The sequence below is a fragment of the Orbicella faveolata genome, unplaced genomic scaffold (genome assembly GCF_042242905.1).
Source record: "Orbicella faveolata isolate gen_17 unplaced genomic scaffold, um_ofav_v1 contig_15, whole genome shotgun sequence".
Taxonomy (NCBI): domain Eukaryota; kingdom Metazoa; phylum Cnidaria; class Anthozoa; order Scleractinia; family Merulinidae; genus Orbicella; species Orbicella faveolata.
Window position 1 is genome coordinate 8,654,368 of NW_028301542.1, and position 16,916 is coordinate 8,671,283.

At 39.5% G+C, this 16,916-nt stretch overlaps 1 protein-coding gene and 1 pseudogene across 1 annotated transcript in view; both read left to right on the forward strand.

Moving 5' to 3' along the window:
* Window positions 1–3,685: 3,685 nt before the first annotated feature.
* On the forward strand, window positions 3,686–10,653 carry LOC149113430 (uncharacterized; annotated as a pseudogene).
* A 68-nt stretch (window positions 10,654–10,721) lies between these two features.
* LOC110060716 (leucine-rich PPR motif-containing protein, mitochondrial-like) overlaps window positions 10,722–16,916 on the forward strand; it is a 55,357-nt gene continuing 49,162 nt past the window's right edge. Inside the window, exons 1-3 of the mRNA XM_089288304.1 lie at window positions 10,722–11,114; window positions 13,451–13,576; window positions 15,858–15,979. Coding sequence (XP_089144430.1) covers window positions 10,760–11,114; window positions 13,451–13,576; window positions 15,858–15,979 — 603 coding nt within the window. The 5' untranslated portion in view covers window positions 10,722–10,759. The remainder of the gene's footprint in view (window positions 11,115–13,450; window positions 13,577–15,857; window positions 15,980–16,916) is intronic.

Below are 16,916 nucleotides of genomic sequence, written 5' to 3' on the forward strand. Positions count from 1 at the left end.
AAACATCAATCAATTAAATATGAAATTGACACCTGTAAATTGGAGAAAAGTATTATTAAAGCTCAGTTTACAACTGACAGGACTTGCTTGCACCTGTAAAGCTTGGAAACAGCGCATGCTCAGCTACATTTGTCCGGGGTAAACTTCTCAATATATGCCAGCTAATGAAACATTTTCGGCCAGCGAGAAAAATAGAAATTCGTCCTACTGAATAGGAAGTATTAATAAATGTAAAACCAACCAGAAAAAGTGTTTCAACCAAGAAACGTTCTTGAATACAAACAAAAGCTGTTATCGAAGTTGCTCTCCATTGTCGTCCATCGTTCAGTGGTAATAACCAATTTTCTGCTAACAGTAGATTGATTGAATTAAAAACTGACATAAACTAATTGACCTTTTGAAACAGTCCCTAATTCCGTGCAGTGGTGGCAATGACATATATCCCACCAAGGAATTTAATTAGTTTTATTTGCAGATACTGAAGTACATAGTAGCCCACTGTTCAGTCCTAGTTTGCCACGAGCACGTAACAAAAGGTAACACTATTGGTTACCTAAATAACTAACGATGAATTGGTTCTTTTCCTTCAAACTAAAACTGGCAAGAAATTGCTCTTTGCAAACACGTACTTCCTAAACTTTAGCGACGATAAACGTTTTGAAATAACCATTTCGGAAGTAACAACGTATCGTCCTGCAAGGAATTTAATAATTTTTATTTGCAGATATTGAAGTTAAAGACACTAAAAATTGAGTTGTAGTCTTGCTTGTCCAGTACTCAGTCATGGCATCAGTGTTACATGCACGTAACGATGAGTTCTTACCATTGGTTACCTGAAAATGATAATTCGAAAAAGTTGGGAAGCTGCCAATAAGCTGGCCGGCTTTGGAAATAAGTACTTTCCCTCCAATTGTGGCAATAAGTTGTGTGAAATAACCTTTTCAGGAATTTCGGGAATAGCAACATGTCGTTTAGGAAAGAATTTAATTATTTTTGTTTGAAAAAATTGACATATTAAATTGAGCTGTGACTTCGTTCTAAGAGCTGGCCAATTTTGCAACTGTTGACAATGAGATTGACAGCAGCTGGAAATTGTTAATAAAGCTATATTTGTGCGGGGTATCATTCTTAATATTTACTTAAAGAGCAGTTTTTGTTTAGATAGAAACGCTGAAAATTCGTCCTCAAGAAAAAGAATTTAAGAAACTTTAGGACAACAAGAAAGAGGGTCAGGCCTTACAACTGTTCTTCCATTCGTAACTAGAAGCTTAATGCCGACGTATTGCACGGTTAAAGATCACAATTTTAAACAAAATAGGGCAAAAAGCGACGAACGAAGTGGGGCTGATAACGCAAGCTTGTCATGAGTTGCTAAGGGAATCATCCTCTCGGTTCAGAATTCCTTTGTTTAAACTTGAGTGCCAAGAAAACGGTTACTGTCAAAACAAAAAGACGTTCCAAGTAATATATCAAACACGAGAAACAGTGTTTCATCGGGATATCCAAACACCGAGAAGAGAGTTGAAAATATGACTTACAGCGGAGTATTTTTGACGAAATTCGACGTGTTTGGATAGCCGAGGAAACACTGTCTCGAGTGTTTTATATATCTTCTCAATCGAAACAAAAACTAAGGAGTACACGGAGAAGTAAAATCGTCAAAATCTATGTAATTAAGACCGGGTATCCAAACCTCCTTCACGGTTGTGATATTCTTTGTTTTAACTTGATGAATTATTAATGAGTTTGAGAAGAACAAAGCTAATGTAATAGATGCTAAACGTTGTCGAATTTTCCCTTAGTTGTCGTTCATTGTTTCGTTATTACATGTGTCACGCACATATGACAAGAAGGTATTACTATTGTACACCTGTAATAGCCATTTTCCGACTGATTGGCCTTTTGAAATTAGCTTTCCGTGCAGTGGTGAAGGAAAGTGTTTTGTGGAAATGGACTTTTTAATTCAGAGAGAACAGTATAAGCTTATCGTTCACCGAAGGAATTAATTATTTTTATTCGAAGAAGTTTAAGCCTGGCTAAACTAGGAAACATTGCTGCGGAAACATTGTTTCTTGTCATGCTTTCGGGGTGGCTAAGTTAGCGAGAAGCAAACAGAATGTTTAAGGAGTTTTAGCAAACCACGACGGCGAAGTCAACGAGAACGTCACCAAACAAAAGGTTTAATGAACGTGAACCGCAATAGCTAAAAATTTTTCGCATCTTCCTTTGGAATTGAACACTGTCACTGCATGTTTAGCCTGAGCAAGTTTTTAGACCAATAGGTGTACTAAATCTTTTACCGGCGAATGTCTCTCTGTAAGACAGATTTTTCGCAAACTAAGAAAATGTGAAATCAAAAATAGCTCAAAATCTGTCTTCTAGAGAGTCAGAGACTCTTCACGCGTGAAGACAAGAGAATCCGTCAAGAGAGACAAATATAGCTGTCGAAGAAAAAACCACCGTAGGATGTCCCGAAGATACCATTTCCTACTAAAAAGCGGAATGGGATCCCAAATGGAATAGAATTTGGAGAAACATTTCGGTTCAAGACACCCTCCAGTATTTTAGTCGTGGGCCCTTCTGGTTGTGGCAAGACTTGTTTTACCGAATCGTTACTATTGGATCGCTTGGAAGAATTGTTTGTGAATCCTCCTCCCACAGTTCATTATTGCTACGGGGCTTGGCAAGACGGATTCCGATACATGAAAGAGGCTGGTGTGCAATTTCACGCAGGGATTCCTGAGTCAGACCATCTCAAGTCGTGGTTTCTGAAGGGTGGATTACTCGTGTTAGACCATCTGATGGCGGAGGGAGGTGAAGACAAAGAGTTGCTGGATTTATTCAACAAACATTCTCATCATCAAAATATCATCGTGTCGTACTTGTGCCAAGACATATTTCCACCAGGCAAATACGCCAAGAGTATTTTCGGGAACGCCCACTACAACGTAGCCTTTAAGAATCCACGAGATCAATTAGGCATGAGACATTTACTGCTTCAAGCCTTTCCTACTTGCAATTGCTGGCAAGACATGATGGACGTGTATCAAAAGCTGACCGAACGACCCTCCGGGTATACAGTCCTGGATTTGCATCCCGCCAGTGATGTCAGGAAACGCGTGTTTAGTCACCTCTTGAAGAAAGCGAGAGGATAAATGATCATTATCCAAAATGGTATATAAAAAATCATTTCAATCGACTCGGCTCATTTGAAGCACGCTGTCTTGGGTGAAGGTCGACGAGAGAAAAACGACCATGGGTGATCTTCAACAGATATTTTTGGCCCCGTGGAAGAAGGTGGAAGCCATGAAGAAAACGTAGAGGAGGAGAAGGCAGAACAGGAACCTGAAGAGGAACAGTAAAAAGAGGAGGACAGTGGCAGCTCCGAAGAGGAAGGAGAAGTGGAGAACGATTAACCAGACTATACGATCCACGAAATCCGTTACGTGAAAAAGTGGGGGAAGATCTCCAAGAACCTTACATGAAAGAAGTCCAACGGTTCCTGGATAGGGGAAAAACCCAACACCATGCCGAGAACTCCGCTTTCAATACCCTATTACCTGTAAGTAGAGGAAGGCTACGGAAGACTTACTTAGAGCGTCTAAAATTGACTCACCGTATTAAACTCAACGCAATACACCGTAAAGTCATGAAAACTCTTCAACGCTTTATTGTCGGAGACGACATGGATTTTGACGAAGCAGCGGAGTCAGCAGTGGAAAAACGGAAATGCCCGTTAAATAGAGTCATGCAGAAGAAGTTACTCCCCGACGAGTCGGATAATGACGAAGAAGCAGAAGAAGAGGTCGAAGCCTCAGTGTGATACACAGAATTAGCCATGTGATTCTTATAAGAGAGTGCGCTGGTAGAGTTTTACTCATTATTTGTAAGACGCCACCGACAAGATGAATTGCTCCAATCAATCACCGGAGAATGACAAAAAGGCCTTGTGCAGGAGTGCCTAACGTAAAAAATATTATGCACAGAACAGGGAGCGAATCCTGACTTGACAAAAACGATGGCGTACAGAGAACGACGAGATTCTCAAAAGCCGTCGTAAAAGATGGTATGAAAACAACAAGGAACGGATCGTCAGAAGACAGAGAGCCTATGTTCAAGAGAACAATGAACACGTCAACAATTACTAAAGACAATACTGTAAAAACAACAGGGAACGGTTAAACGGTTATTGGAGAGGTTATTATGCCACGAATAAGGAAGGGATCACGCAAAGACTTCGTGAGCAAAGACAAAGAAAAATAGGTCAGAATATCGTGCGTTTTGGGGCCTGGGACCAAGGGTCTGAGAAACTGGAAACGAGTCTAGTTCCCAGCGAACATGCGGTTACACTTTGTGGAATACCGAAGGCTAAGGCATAAAGAGTTAAATTTGTAATCAATTCTCCGTCAGAGTTCTTGTTATTATTATTCAATAAACATTATAAAGTAAGCATCACGACTCTTTTTTCATTTTTAAAGAATTTAAGGACATTACATGTACTGTGGGGTAAACCTCCATATCCCCCGTCTTCTCATTGGTTGTTAGCCACGTGATATCGCATACCCCCTATCCCCTGTCTTCTCATTGGATACACGTTTCGACAAGCGAGTGGTCGATCCCGAGTCATTCAAGTCCTTCCCCTACGGGTACGCTGGACTAGACAATACAGACATGAAGAACATAGACAATTTAATTGCCTTGTAAATCAAGTTTATTCAGGGTACCCCTCCCAATGAGAGGCGTTTTTTAAGTCCAGCCACGCCCCTAGCAATCTTGTTGTTAGTTTTTTGCTGATATTGTAAACACTTTTTACAAGATGATTAAAAAACATTTTCATGACATATCTCTCTTGTGCTCTCTCTCTCGAGGTTATTCCCCCCAGGTCAGGTCCCCCTCATGAAAAGGAGGATATCGCGGAAGAACTTTTTTTTGTTGAGAACAGTTCCGTGACATACGATGTTGACAGTCTCGTTATTTCACAAGTGGAACAAACATCAACGGCATCATCAACCAAATAAACATTGTTAAATAATAACTTTTATAGTGCGACTACTCAACCAGAGACCGTTTTTGCAAACTCCGCTGTGCAAACAGATTCCATTTGAAACGCCCTAAACAAGCCGCATGAAACCGATAGGCAGAACATGGAATTGAGTATACTACGGTTTTAACCTTCAAACGCCTTTGGACAGTTTGCAGTAAAAGTTCTGGGGGGGCCTTGGTTACAATCACACTGCAAAAAGCACAATTACGTTTTCTTTTACACGGTTTGTTTTCAATGTAGGAAACGACAACAAATGTAAGTATTTCAAAATCTATCTTATATACTTCTTATTTAGAGTTACAGTTATAATGCATGACAAGAAAGACCTCTTTCTGTATTGTAATGTGACACAACATAAATGATATAAGAATATAACATTAAGTCTAAATCGAAAGCTCATGAACTCCTATTCCACCTTCAGAAATTCCAACTTTATAACAATTTCTACAATCAAATGTCACAAAGTTTTTCATTACAGTATCAGTTGTGACCCGCTTACAAGAAAGAGCTCTTTCTAGTATCTGATATCTAGGTAAACAGACATCACCAGAGTATGGCAACATAACTTATTTTAAAATTATTAATGGATAATGTTGCTGCTGATGAGATTCCATTTGTTAAAAACATATTCATCGTCTTAGCGTTAACAGCTGTTACATTTACAATTGACATTACAGTGTCTGTTGACTTCTTTCTGATATTAGATGATAAATTACGTGTGAAAGTCACTAGCCATCAGGTTGAGGTGTAACTTCAAATTAGTGCCTTTAGGTTTAAGAAGTAAAAAGTGGAGTCTTAGAATTCTTTGTATGCCAACTTTAATTACCATCAGTTTCAGTTGTAACTTCACAAAAAGTAGGAACTCTTAATAATTTCAAAGAAAACATCAAAATATTGGGATATCACTTTTTATCATATACTTTGAAAACAATTATTTTTTGACATTCACAAAGAAAAAGAAGGCCACTCTTCAATTTAACATGGATCAGAATGTATCAGTAATTATTTATTAAATAAACATTGTTCTTCATTCAAAAACCCGACAAAAACAAATTCCTACGAAACACCAATTTCATTCAGAATTCCTCTTTTCAAAAAACAAAACCCTTTGCAAGGGGGGATGAAGCCAACACAAGATAGCCCTACCCACTTTGCTATCCAGTTGGCCAGATAGATGGACACGAATGCAATCAAACAGATTGAAAATTAGGATTTAAATGTCAGAACCTTTATTATTTCCTAAAATTTATTACTTAATTGGTCAGTGTAAAGCACAGACTACAGACGGGGTGTAAACAAAGGACAGAGGGTAAAATTTAGACCAGGAATATACAATGCTTACTTGCTTGTACTATGCTAGAGCTGTAAATAATCGACAAAATCGACAACTGCGATTTCATCATGTCAAAATTCTGGCTTCACAGCTGGATATGCCAGGAAAGAAGCCCAAGTTCACGTAGACATGCGTCTTGTTTTATATAGTTTTCATTTCTATGTTCGTTCAACACAGGCCATGTCCACACTACGCCGGAGGAATTTAATATACAGATTTAGCCAGGCCTAAAAGCGGAACTCCTAGGCCGGGTTGTTCAAAGGCCGATTAACCTAACCCAAGAGATGCGAGAATTTTGATTTGAGCTTTGTAACTTTACAGTGAGGTTTTCTGTATATTGTTTTGCCTTCTGTTTTCAGTTTGACTAATCTCAAAATACACAAAACAAAGGCAGTGAAAAACATTTGTATACAAACACGTGACCTCGACATCCTCTAAACTTCAGCCCACATGGTCACGTGATACTGGTCAGCGGATACCTTGTTTTGACAGGTGTCAATTGACTATAGCGTGGATGTCCAATATCAAAGAAAGAGAAGGCTGCATGGTATGGCCGCCTTCTTGCGCGACTCCATCGTCGTCTTCGTACGCGCCCACGAGCAATACCACTAGCCACGATAACCATGAGAAAATCAAATCATGGGTTTCCTTTTTTCCTATATGGGTAGAGCTCAGCTAAAGATGCAACAATAACCGGTCACTTTGGATTTGTGTTTGAGGAAAACTCGGTCAGGGAAATCACGTGATTATCGCGACGCCATCCTTTTCGAAAAGCTCCGTTTTCAAAACGTTTTCCGTCCACACGAAAACGAAAAGCCGGAGTTTTCAGATTCCTGCAGTTTGAAGAGCGTTTTTGAAAAGCTCCGTTTTCGTGACAGATTAGTGTGGACTAGATTAATTATTGACTGTGATACAATTGCGTAACTCTACGTCTCATGTTCGCGTCTCCTCGTGCTCAGTTAGTCTCTCGTTCTAGTTGCGTGTGATCCCATCGTCAAGTTTTGTCTCCCTCCCTCCCTCCCTCCCTCCCTCCCTGGGGGACGACTACTTGTGCTTGTAATTCATAAATATTGTTTCAGCCCAAACGTGCCTTATCTGAGTCACTCACAATATTGCGTGAATAAGGTCGATAATTTGGAGTTTTGATTACAATCGAATGTAGGCCTAACCGTAGAAACAAAGTTGCGTTTTCAAATTTCTTCGGCATAATATGGACGGGGCCTTACAATCAAAGGCTCTAAACGGACATGTTCATAGAAAACATATGATCAGGGTGGTCAAAACGATTTTGAGGAGTTTGTATGTTGCCTGACACATCATTAATTTTACAACAATCATTTATCTGCAGAAAATCATTAAATTTCGATGGAATACTTGAGCTGCTTTGATGGTAACTAGTAAAGAGTTGTAGTACTTTATAGGAAAATAACTATAAGCAACTTAATTCCTTAATTCCTATCAAGTGAGATAAGATCTACAGACGCACTACAACATGGAATAAATCTATCGGTGCGTTTTATATAATAAAGAAACAAGAAAAAAATCCATTTTTACTTGGGTTCTTTTAACTTCGTGTGTCCAAATTTGACACAATTTCATTGCCGTATTTTGACTTCGTTTGCCTACGTTTTCATTAATTCGAAGAAGAAAATATTTTATCGAGACTTGTAGAAACCAGATGAAGCGTTAATTCTCGCTCAGCTGTTGCTCAATTGAATCTGGCGTGTTTTTATCCAGCCAATTGGATCCTTTGTTTTCCCTCACGGTGCATTGCGAGAGCTTTGTAATCAACCACAACTAAGGTTTGTTAACGCTATGTTTTAAAAGAATTGGTTCAAGAAGCTAGAGTTGCTCTTGTCTGCGCCTAGATCAACTCTTAATGGAACCCAAAGGCTGAGAAACACGTCGGGGTTTTCCTTTGTTCGACTACATTCAAAAGTTACAGAGAATGAGAAATCGCCTTTGACTTGTAACTCTTCAAGTTGTTCCTGTCCAACGAAAAAAACTTTTTTGCTCCAGGAAGCGTCAATTAGCTGTCAATCAGTAAGAAAGTTCTTCTTACCATAGACAACGACTTTGTCCATTTTTTGGCTCCTTCTGAATTTTTTCCTGACTGAAATCCCAGCTTATTTTTCACAGCGAAAAATGAAAATTGAAAATTTTTTCCCTCTTAAAGTACTGGCGCGTACGCAGTAACCCATGCTCAAAAACTAGCCTCATGTGATGTTTTTTTCTTTCACTTCGTGTTTCTTCTGTCTTGTTTCTCCAACCTCGTCCCCAGGGGCCCATTTCTCGAAAGCCCCGGTATCTTTTCGGGCCTGAAAAGCCATATTTAGTTAATCGGTATTCAAAGACAGAGAGGTGTATACCACTGAAACTTCTTGTATGAGGAGAACCTCAGTTCGCATTACATGTAAGAAGTGTTGCTAATCGCCTTGCTGATCTATTGTCTCGGTGGCATTTAAACCTCCAGTTTCAAAAAGAATTTCATGCTAAGACCGCTAGTTTGGACATGCAAGATGTAACAGTGCCTTCTTCCTACTTTCATGTGGTTGATTGCTTGTAGTTTTCTCCACAGATCCCGTTTTGACACAGTTATCAAGTGATCTCAAGAAATCTCGTAAAGCAGCTTACGCGGCAGGAACTAGCAGAAATCATCGAACTCAATGGAGAACTTATCTTTATTTTACTATACATTTTAAGTTAGTTTTCTTACCAGCCTCAGTACAAACCATATGTTTGTTTTGTCAATTTCTTAGTCGGTCTTTAACACCTCCCTCCATTAGGAATTATTTGAGCGGAATTATGTTATTTCATCTTATGTTGGGATTTTCGTTTCCCGATCTTTCTGCGTATGAGCTTCACGTCACTCGTCGAGGTATTGAGCGGTTGGCACAACATATATCGCCCTCAGCGTACCCCCCCCCCCTCCCATTACCCCTCAACTCCTGCACACTCTTGTGTCTTGCGGGGTTGATTTTCACCCCTCGGATGCCACCTTTTCGTGTGCCTTTCTCTTCGCCTTTTTCCTCTTCGCGCGTATCTCTAACCTGTTTCCTGACTCCTTGGGGGCTTCTTGTGTTGAGGATTATAAGCGTATTGATCGTGGACATTATGGTTTATGTGTTCAGTTTACCTGGTCTAAGACCTGATTCAATTAGGTCAGCAGGTTTTAGAATTACCTTTAGTTCGAGTTCCTAACTCTCCACTTTGTCCGGTCCGTATGTTTTATCTTATGTGTGAGCTTGCTCCTGGTCCTGCTTCTGCCCCCCCCCCCCCCCTCCCCCCTTTTTGTCGTCCCCTCTCGTTCAGGCAGGTTGCGACCAGTTCTTAAGAGTAAGTTTGTTTCCGTTTTGCGTAAACGGTTGCAGTCCGCTGGGGTTCCTCGGCCTCATTTGTTTCGTGGTCACTCTTTTCGTCGAGGAGGGACTTCTTGGGCCTTCTCTTCCAGTATTCCCGGGGAACTTACTCAGGTTTTTGGGGACTGGCGTTTGCATGCGTACAAATGTTATCTCGATGTCTCCATGCCTCTTAAGCTTCGGGCATCTCAAGGTATGGTTGCACGCCTCGCGCAATTTGAGACGTAGATTGTTTGGCTGTTTTGTGGCGGGCAGAGAGGTTTTACTCTTTAGCTTTCGTTTATTCATCTCCTTCTGGGGAGATCGTGAGTTTAATAAAACCTCTCTCCGTGCCAAACAATTGGTGTCTCAGTTTCATTTGTGTGGTGCTTGTTTTCGAGGGGAATTGTGTTATTTTGGGGAACTCAAAATAGTTAGTTTCCCGAGTTTAACAGAGTGGGTCACATGATGTAGATCTCGTATTTCAAGGGCTTCAGTGGCTCATTTTCACCTTGTTCATGTTCGGTTCACGCGCCTTTTATTTCGTTCAGTATTTTGTACCCACCCACCCCTTCCTCTGGACGGCAGAGGTTTAACTGTTTATCTTTCGTTTATTGATCTCCTTCTGGGGAGATCGTGAGTTTAATAAAGCCTCTCTCCGTGCCAAACAATTGGTGTCTCAGTTTCATTTGTGAAGTGCTTGTTTTCGAGGGGAATTAGAAAATATGAATAAAACAGCTCTGTAGAAAAAAAGTTTGAGATTTAGCTACGGCTTTTCGGGTGAGAAACGTTTTCGGGACCTTCGGGAGACAAGCTCCAGGGCGTTCTCGTCGACGATTTTCAAAATGGCGGCTCGTCGGGAGAAGATCTAAACCCAGGTCTTCTCCTGACGAGCCGCCATTTTGAAAATCGTCGAGGTTTCTCAAGACCGCTGAAAAGGAAAGAAATAATAGGAAAAGAATGAAGACAGAAGGAAAAGAAGGGAATGATGAAATCTGACAAACGAGGGACACCAGGTTACCAAGCTCCACATGTGTTACGAACATGGCGGCTCTTCTACGTTACGGAGCTGCGAGATCATGGAGACTTTTGACAGCTTGCACGGTACGAAATCTTTCGATTTACCAACGAAACTCGCCGGCTCTTTACCAAGAGAATATCTTGAAAGCATGCACACCCAGTGTTAATTCCTCAAGGTGTTTAACTTACGAAACTTTGGCGAATGAAGCTACCGAAAATACTACAGAGGTCGGAGCTGCGGCCGCGGACTCCCAAATTGCACGTAAGGAAACGGGCTCCGGTCTGGGGCACTATCACTACGAGAGAAATGTAAAGCAACTGGGAACAATTTTCACGAGGCACCTCCTTCTTCGAACATTCAACGAAATTCTTAAACGAGGTAAAGTTCCGTGACAGTTTTCTTACATAATATTTTTATTGGTCTCTTGATTTTCTCCCCAAGTTGGCAGCTTGAAGTATGGACTACATGTATGTTTCATTTCGTACTTGAGATCGGTATTTCTGTTCACATGCAAAGTCGCTCGTAGAACTGTCCCTCCTTTTTTTCAAACATCGCACATCCTATGGCCGATATAGGCATTAAAACCTTATGTAACACGTGAACTAAGCTTATCTGAATTTAACCTATTAAAAATCCATTAATTTCTTCTTGCCCTTTACATTTTTATAGCATTCAAGATGTTAGATTTCAGGTAGTTAAGTAAGTTGCCTTTGACCAAAACTTGCTTTTGACCAAATATTAAATTCTCCCAGCTTCAATCATACGAACTGTTTGAAACAAGTAAGGAGAATTTAGAGTCATACTTTGGACAGTGAGTTTAGGGAACTGGAACTAAATTTCTGTAGATTTTTTTCAAAATAAAGTACATGTAAAGGCAAGGATACATGTATTCCTTGAAAATGGAGCAAATGAAAGATGGCATCAGTTGTTATGCCATGTCTACTCCCCAAAAATTGTCACAACATATACGTTACAGCATGCAAAGAAAGCTGTGTGCGATAGCCATTAACATGGACACAGCCTGAAAACATCAATGGAAAACTGGACATGCGTACTCTAAAATAGGATGGATACATTTCATGTAGAGCAGTAGCATATCATTCAATGGGACCTTAGCGCACTTGAGCTGTTTTAGGAAATACAGGGCTGCTGTGTTGCAGCCTTTTTGCAAAATTAATAGATTCAACATGGGTGTTCCACTTGAGGTTATCTGAAACTACAACTCCCAATAGCTTTGCTTATTGTTTAGAGTAACAGAGTTAACATAAAAAGTTAAATAACAAACTTGTACATAGTACAACTGTAGTTTAACTGCCAAGAGTAACTTAGTTTCTTTTTATTAACTCTTATTTAAATTCATCAATGATCAATGAGCTCTGGAATGGTGCCTGAAAGGATGGTGGAACCCTAGAGCAAACTAAACCGAGTGCATAGGGTATCCATGACAACTCTGTGAGCAGCAACCACCAGGCACTGTCACACTGAAAAAACAGTGGAAACACAGGATACTTACCACACACTTACCCTCAAGCCAACGAGGGATGGGTGGCTAGGAGAAAAGCTTGACTAGCACTGTCCAGCAGCAAAAAAAATAATAAAAAAATAAAAATTAATAACGTGGAATGGTTTGACATGCAAAGCCAAGCTGTAAAATCCAGGCACCTCTGCACAAATCCCTCGGCCACTGTGCCGAACTCACCCTGAGGGAGACTGCTTGCCAGCAATCTTGTTTTGTGTTTAACTTAGCCTAAATTATTTTTAGTCACATTTAGTTGACTTATTTATTAAGGTTGCTGAAGACAGTTTTTGATACCTGTGTTTCATTCACCTTTTTCTCTAAAACCCTTGATTCCTCAGTCGTCAAAAATGGCAGCAAGCAAGTTAACAACACAAACTTTGTTTTTTTGTGTGGTTAAGCTGACGTACGTGCTGTTGCCATGGCAACATGAATTAATATAAACAGGCCTTTTAAATCGGTTTTGTTTATTTGCAGAAAATCTAGTCATTATATTTTCTTTATAATTTGCATGCAACAAGCTTGTAATGATTCTCACAAGTTAACACCATTTTGCTAATAATTTAACAGAGAGATCTTTAATTATCCCTTATTGAAGGTTCACTGGAATATCTAGAATTTCCTTTGGTAAAGTTCAATTATTTTCAATACTCCGGTTACTTATATCCTAAAGTATTTTTGTTCCAAATTTCGTGAAATTCTAATGAGTGGTTCTCGAGAAATAGGCGTAGTTTCGAGAGTGTAATTTTTCATTCAATTGCAATTTTTTGATTTACTACACATGCGCTGCATTTAACTCGGTTCTTTAGGTAAGAAATAAAAAGCTGAGAATTTCTGGGTTCTTTGCATCGTTACCTTTTCTAACATATCTTTGTAATAAAAGACTAAAGCCATCAATACACTGCATTCAGTTATAGAGAAAAATAGCACAGATAGTGCGGGTGTTAAGTAAATAAAATGATCGCTCTATTGATGGCATGTTTGTTTTTTGTAATCCTTGTGCGCGCGCTGCATCAGCAAAAGTGCGCGCGAAAACTGTGTTCGGCCACCTTAATATATTGATTGACTGATTGATTTATACAAGTGAATTTTTAGTTCTGAATTTTAAGTTGCATGATCATTGCTAGACTGGTATAGATTAGGCAGTGAAATAGCATTGCTGTACTTGTAAATCATGATCACTATTTTTTCTCTTTAGAGGGTCAACTAACATCCTTACAAGCCTATCAAACTCTACGGAATTGTGGCACAGACTTGATCTTTGAAAGTCCAAAAAGACGAATTGAGTTAGCACATTATTTTTGGGACAGAATTCTTGAGTTAGGTAACTATGAAAAAACAGTTGTTTCTAATCACTGTTTATACTCTGTGTTCATGTAAATGTTATTTGTTATGTTACTTGTAATGGTCCCAGGGGTAGGGAATCCCATATAAAATGGACAGGGCTGCTCATTGTTCTTCTCAGGGGTAAAATAAGGTGGCTTTGGTACAATGTACCTCTTCGGGTGTGTAGCCTCTAAAGGTCCAAAATGGGAGCTTTTACAGTACCTTTTAGGGTATTGACCCCAAAGAAATATGACAGCAGATAATAATTATGTTGTTTTAGAATTGGTACTTCTTAGGGGTTTGTGTTTTTGTTTGTTTCTTGCTGTAATATATATATGTCTGGATTTATGAAAATGGTGTTAAAGACTGAATCAAGTGTTTTTTGATTTATTTGTTTTTTTGATTTTTTTTTCCCCTGCTTTCACTATGACAACAGCTTGTAAATCTTATCTAGCATGAAATGTGGAAACTCCTTGCCACATGTTTCATTAATTTAGGTATTTTTTTCATTATTTATCGACCACCCCCCCCCCCCCCAACCCCCTTTTCAATTTGTGTGAAGGTTAGCCCAGGCTACACTCGTCTGAATTCAGTTCACGCAGTGACTCTGACAAGGAGCGACCGATTAGCGTTCTGTATTTGCTGTCTAAAGGAAGTCTGCCCGAAGACATCATTAAGTCCAATGAAGGCCCAAGTCTAACGATTTGCTAGTAAGCGTTGTCCATTATCATACGTGAGGCAGGCCTGAGGAGATGTGTAAACTGTACAGGTCGCATTAAGTCCCGTAAGAGTAGGCCATTTGCCCTGCGGCGATAATGTTGTGCTTGCTTTAGACAGCAAAACTCTTTAGCCACATCGATTTAGGGCTTAGACGTGCAATGGAATAGACATTTCTAGCTGCTGTTGGCGTCATTTGCTCTGAACTTTGATATAGCTAAAGACTTAGAAAAAAAATCTGTTAAAATCTGGATGTGCCATTCCGTACTCAACAAAATTGAAGTACATCCAGGACATTGCTATTTGCGAGCAAAACATGGCCACGAGGAGAGAGAAGAACATGAGTTCAAGCACTCATCGTGAGTAGAATTTCCTTGTTTTATCAATTTTAGACGTTCTCAGCTTAGCTAACTATCAGAACTGTCTGTGATTCGCTAGCGCGGAAGAAATTTATTTGTGTGGTTTCTGGGCGATAATTGACGTAACGACAACATGTTCAGTGTTCGCTTACTGCTAACTATGGCCTAGTTTGTTTGAAGTTCAATTGATTCTCGATGTAGGAAGCTCTTGTTCAGTCCATTTAGGACGATGCAGGCCTTTAGAAAGCGATAGATCAGCTCTCCGCCGCAGTTTTGATATCTGTACGTTCGTGTTGATCTAGACTCCAATTTTCATGTTGAAAGCACTCTTCATTAAATTGTACAATTCATGATTCAACGAAAAGACGGTGAATTTAGTCTTCCTGGCCTCAAAAGGCATACAGGAGAGTTATTTGCTGTTATTTGAGCTATGATAAGCCTCGTGGAAAGCTAGCTCTAGGACAGAATTGTATCAAGGTTATTAGTGACAAGTCAAATTCTATGGCTATGTTTTTGCAAATCCGGTCAGATATTGAAATGAAATGTCACGTAACGGCTACTTTTTGGCTGAAATATAGAGGTGAATAACTGATTCCACTGCTTACCATGCTCTTGTTAGTGTGATTGACTAATTTAACCCAGAGTAAAGGCATAGTGAGGTCATTTAGGTGAAATCACAGAGGTTGAGCCTGTCTAAATTAGTGCCGCGGCGAATCAAATGATCAATTTAAGCGCTAATTTAGCTTTGTTTGGCTCGTTGGACTCATTTGCAGCGACTTCAAAGGCTTGTATAGGCATGGTCTGGACTCTATTAAGAGTACACAAGGTAGATAGCACTCTCGGTACGACATGGCCATATTTATGTACATTTTCTAACCAATTTTCCAAAAACATGCGCGCTATTTTGGTGCAAAGTCTTTAACACAGTTTTCATAAATTCAGACATATATATATCTGCATGAAAATTGTCCCCTACATGTATTACATTGCCAAGCATTTGTAAGTTTCATCATGTTGGCTAGGTTTAGAGTCATCAGATTATTTGTGTATACAAATTACATGTCCGGTATACAAATTACATGTCCGGCCAAAAATAATAGAGATCTGAGTGAACACATTATGAAGACACATTTTAGTGAGTTGACAGTGTTCATGTAATACAATACACCTATTTCTTGATTTTCCTTTTCTGCTTCGATACAGGTATTCAACCCGATGTTACACTGTACAATGGTCTTTTGTCTGTGTACATTCAGAACAATTACAAATTTAATCCTCTCGAGGTTCTGGAGCAAATGCAGGAGAAGAAGGTGGAGCCTAACAGGGTAAGGTGAACCTTCATGTTAGGACTTTGTGTTGATGTATCATTTAATCTGACATCAAAGCTCCATTTGAAGAAAGTTAAAAGGCAGTGCTTTTTACTGGACATACATTTTACTCTAACCTGTCATCCACGGACTTAAACGTGATGTAAATTAAGCCACCTTGTGCAGCACAATAAACAGTACCATGTGAAAGCACTGCTCAATACTGTGTCTTTCATTTAAATGGCAACACTCAGGATTTCCTTCACAGAATTAAAAGTTAGAACCACCTTGTACATCATAATAAACAGTGCCACATGAAAGTATTGCTCAATAGCTTTCATTTAAATGGCCACACACAGGATTTCCTTCACAGACTCTAAAGTTAGAACCACCTTGTACATCATAATAAACAGTGCCACATGAAAGTACTGCTCATGATCAATAGCTTTCATATAAATGGCCATGCACTAGGGTTTCTGTCACATATTTAAAAGTTAGAACCACCTTGTCCAGGATAATAAACAGTACCACATGAAAGTACTGCTCAGCATCTTTCATTGAAATGGCCATGCACTAGGGTTTCCATGACAGATTTAAAAGGTAGAACCACCTTGCACAGCAGAATAAATAGCACCGCATGAAAGTATTTGAATGGTCACACACTAAGATTCACAGACTTAAAAGTTAGAGCCACCTTGTACCACAGTGAGAGTAGCCCTGGCAAGAACCACTAGTGCCTTTGAATGGTCGCACTAGAGTTTCATCTATGAAACCTAACAGTCTTTTACTCAACATGGCTAAACAGATCACACACTATTTAACTTCAGAATTTTGCTAAAATGCACTGGCTTGTTTTGGTTGTTTTTTCCTACAAATACCTGTATCTAAAACAAAAATAAAAATACCGTAAATCATTGAATTAGCACCCAAGACGCTTATTTCAAATTTAGGATAA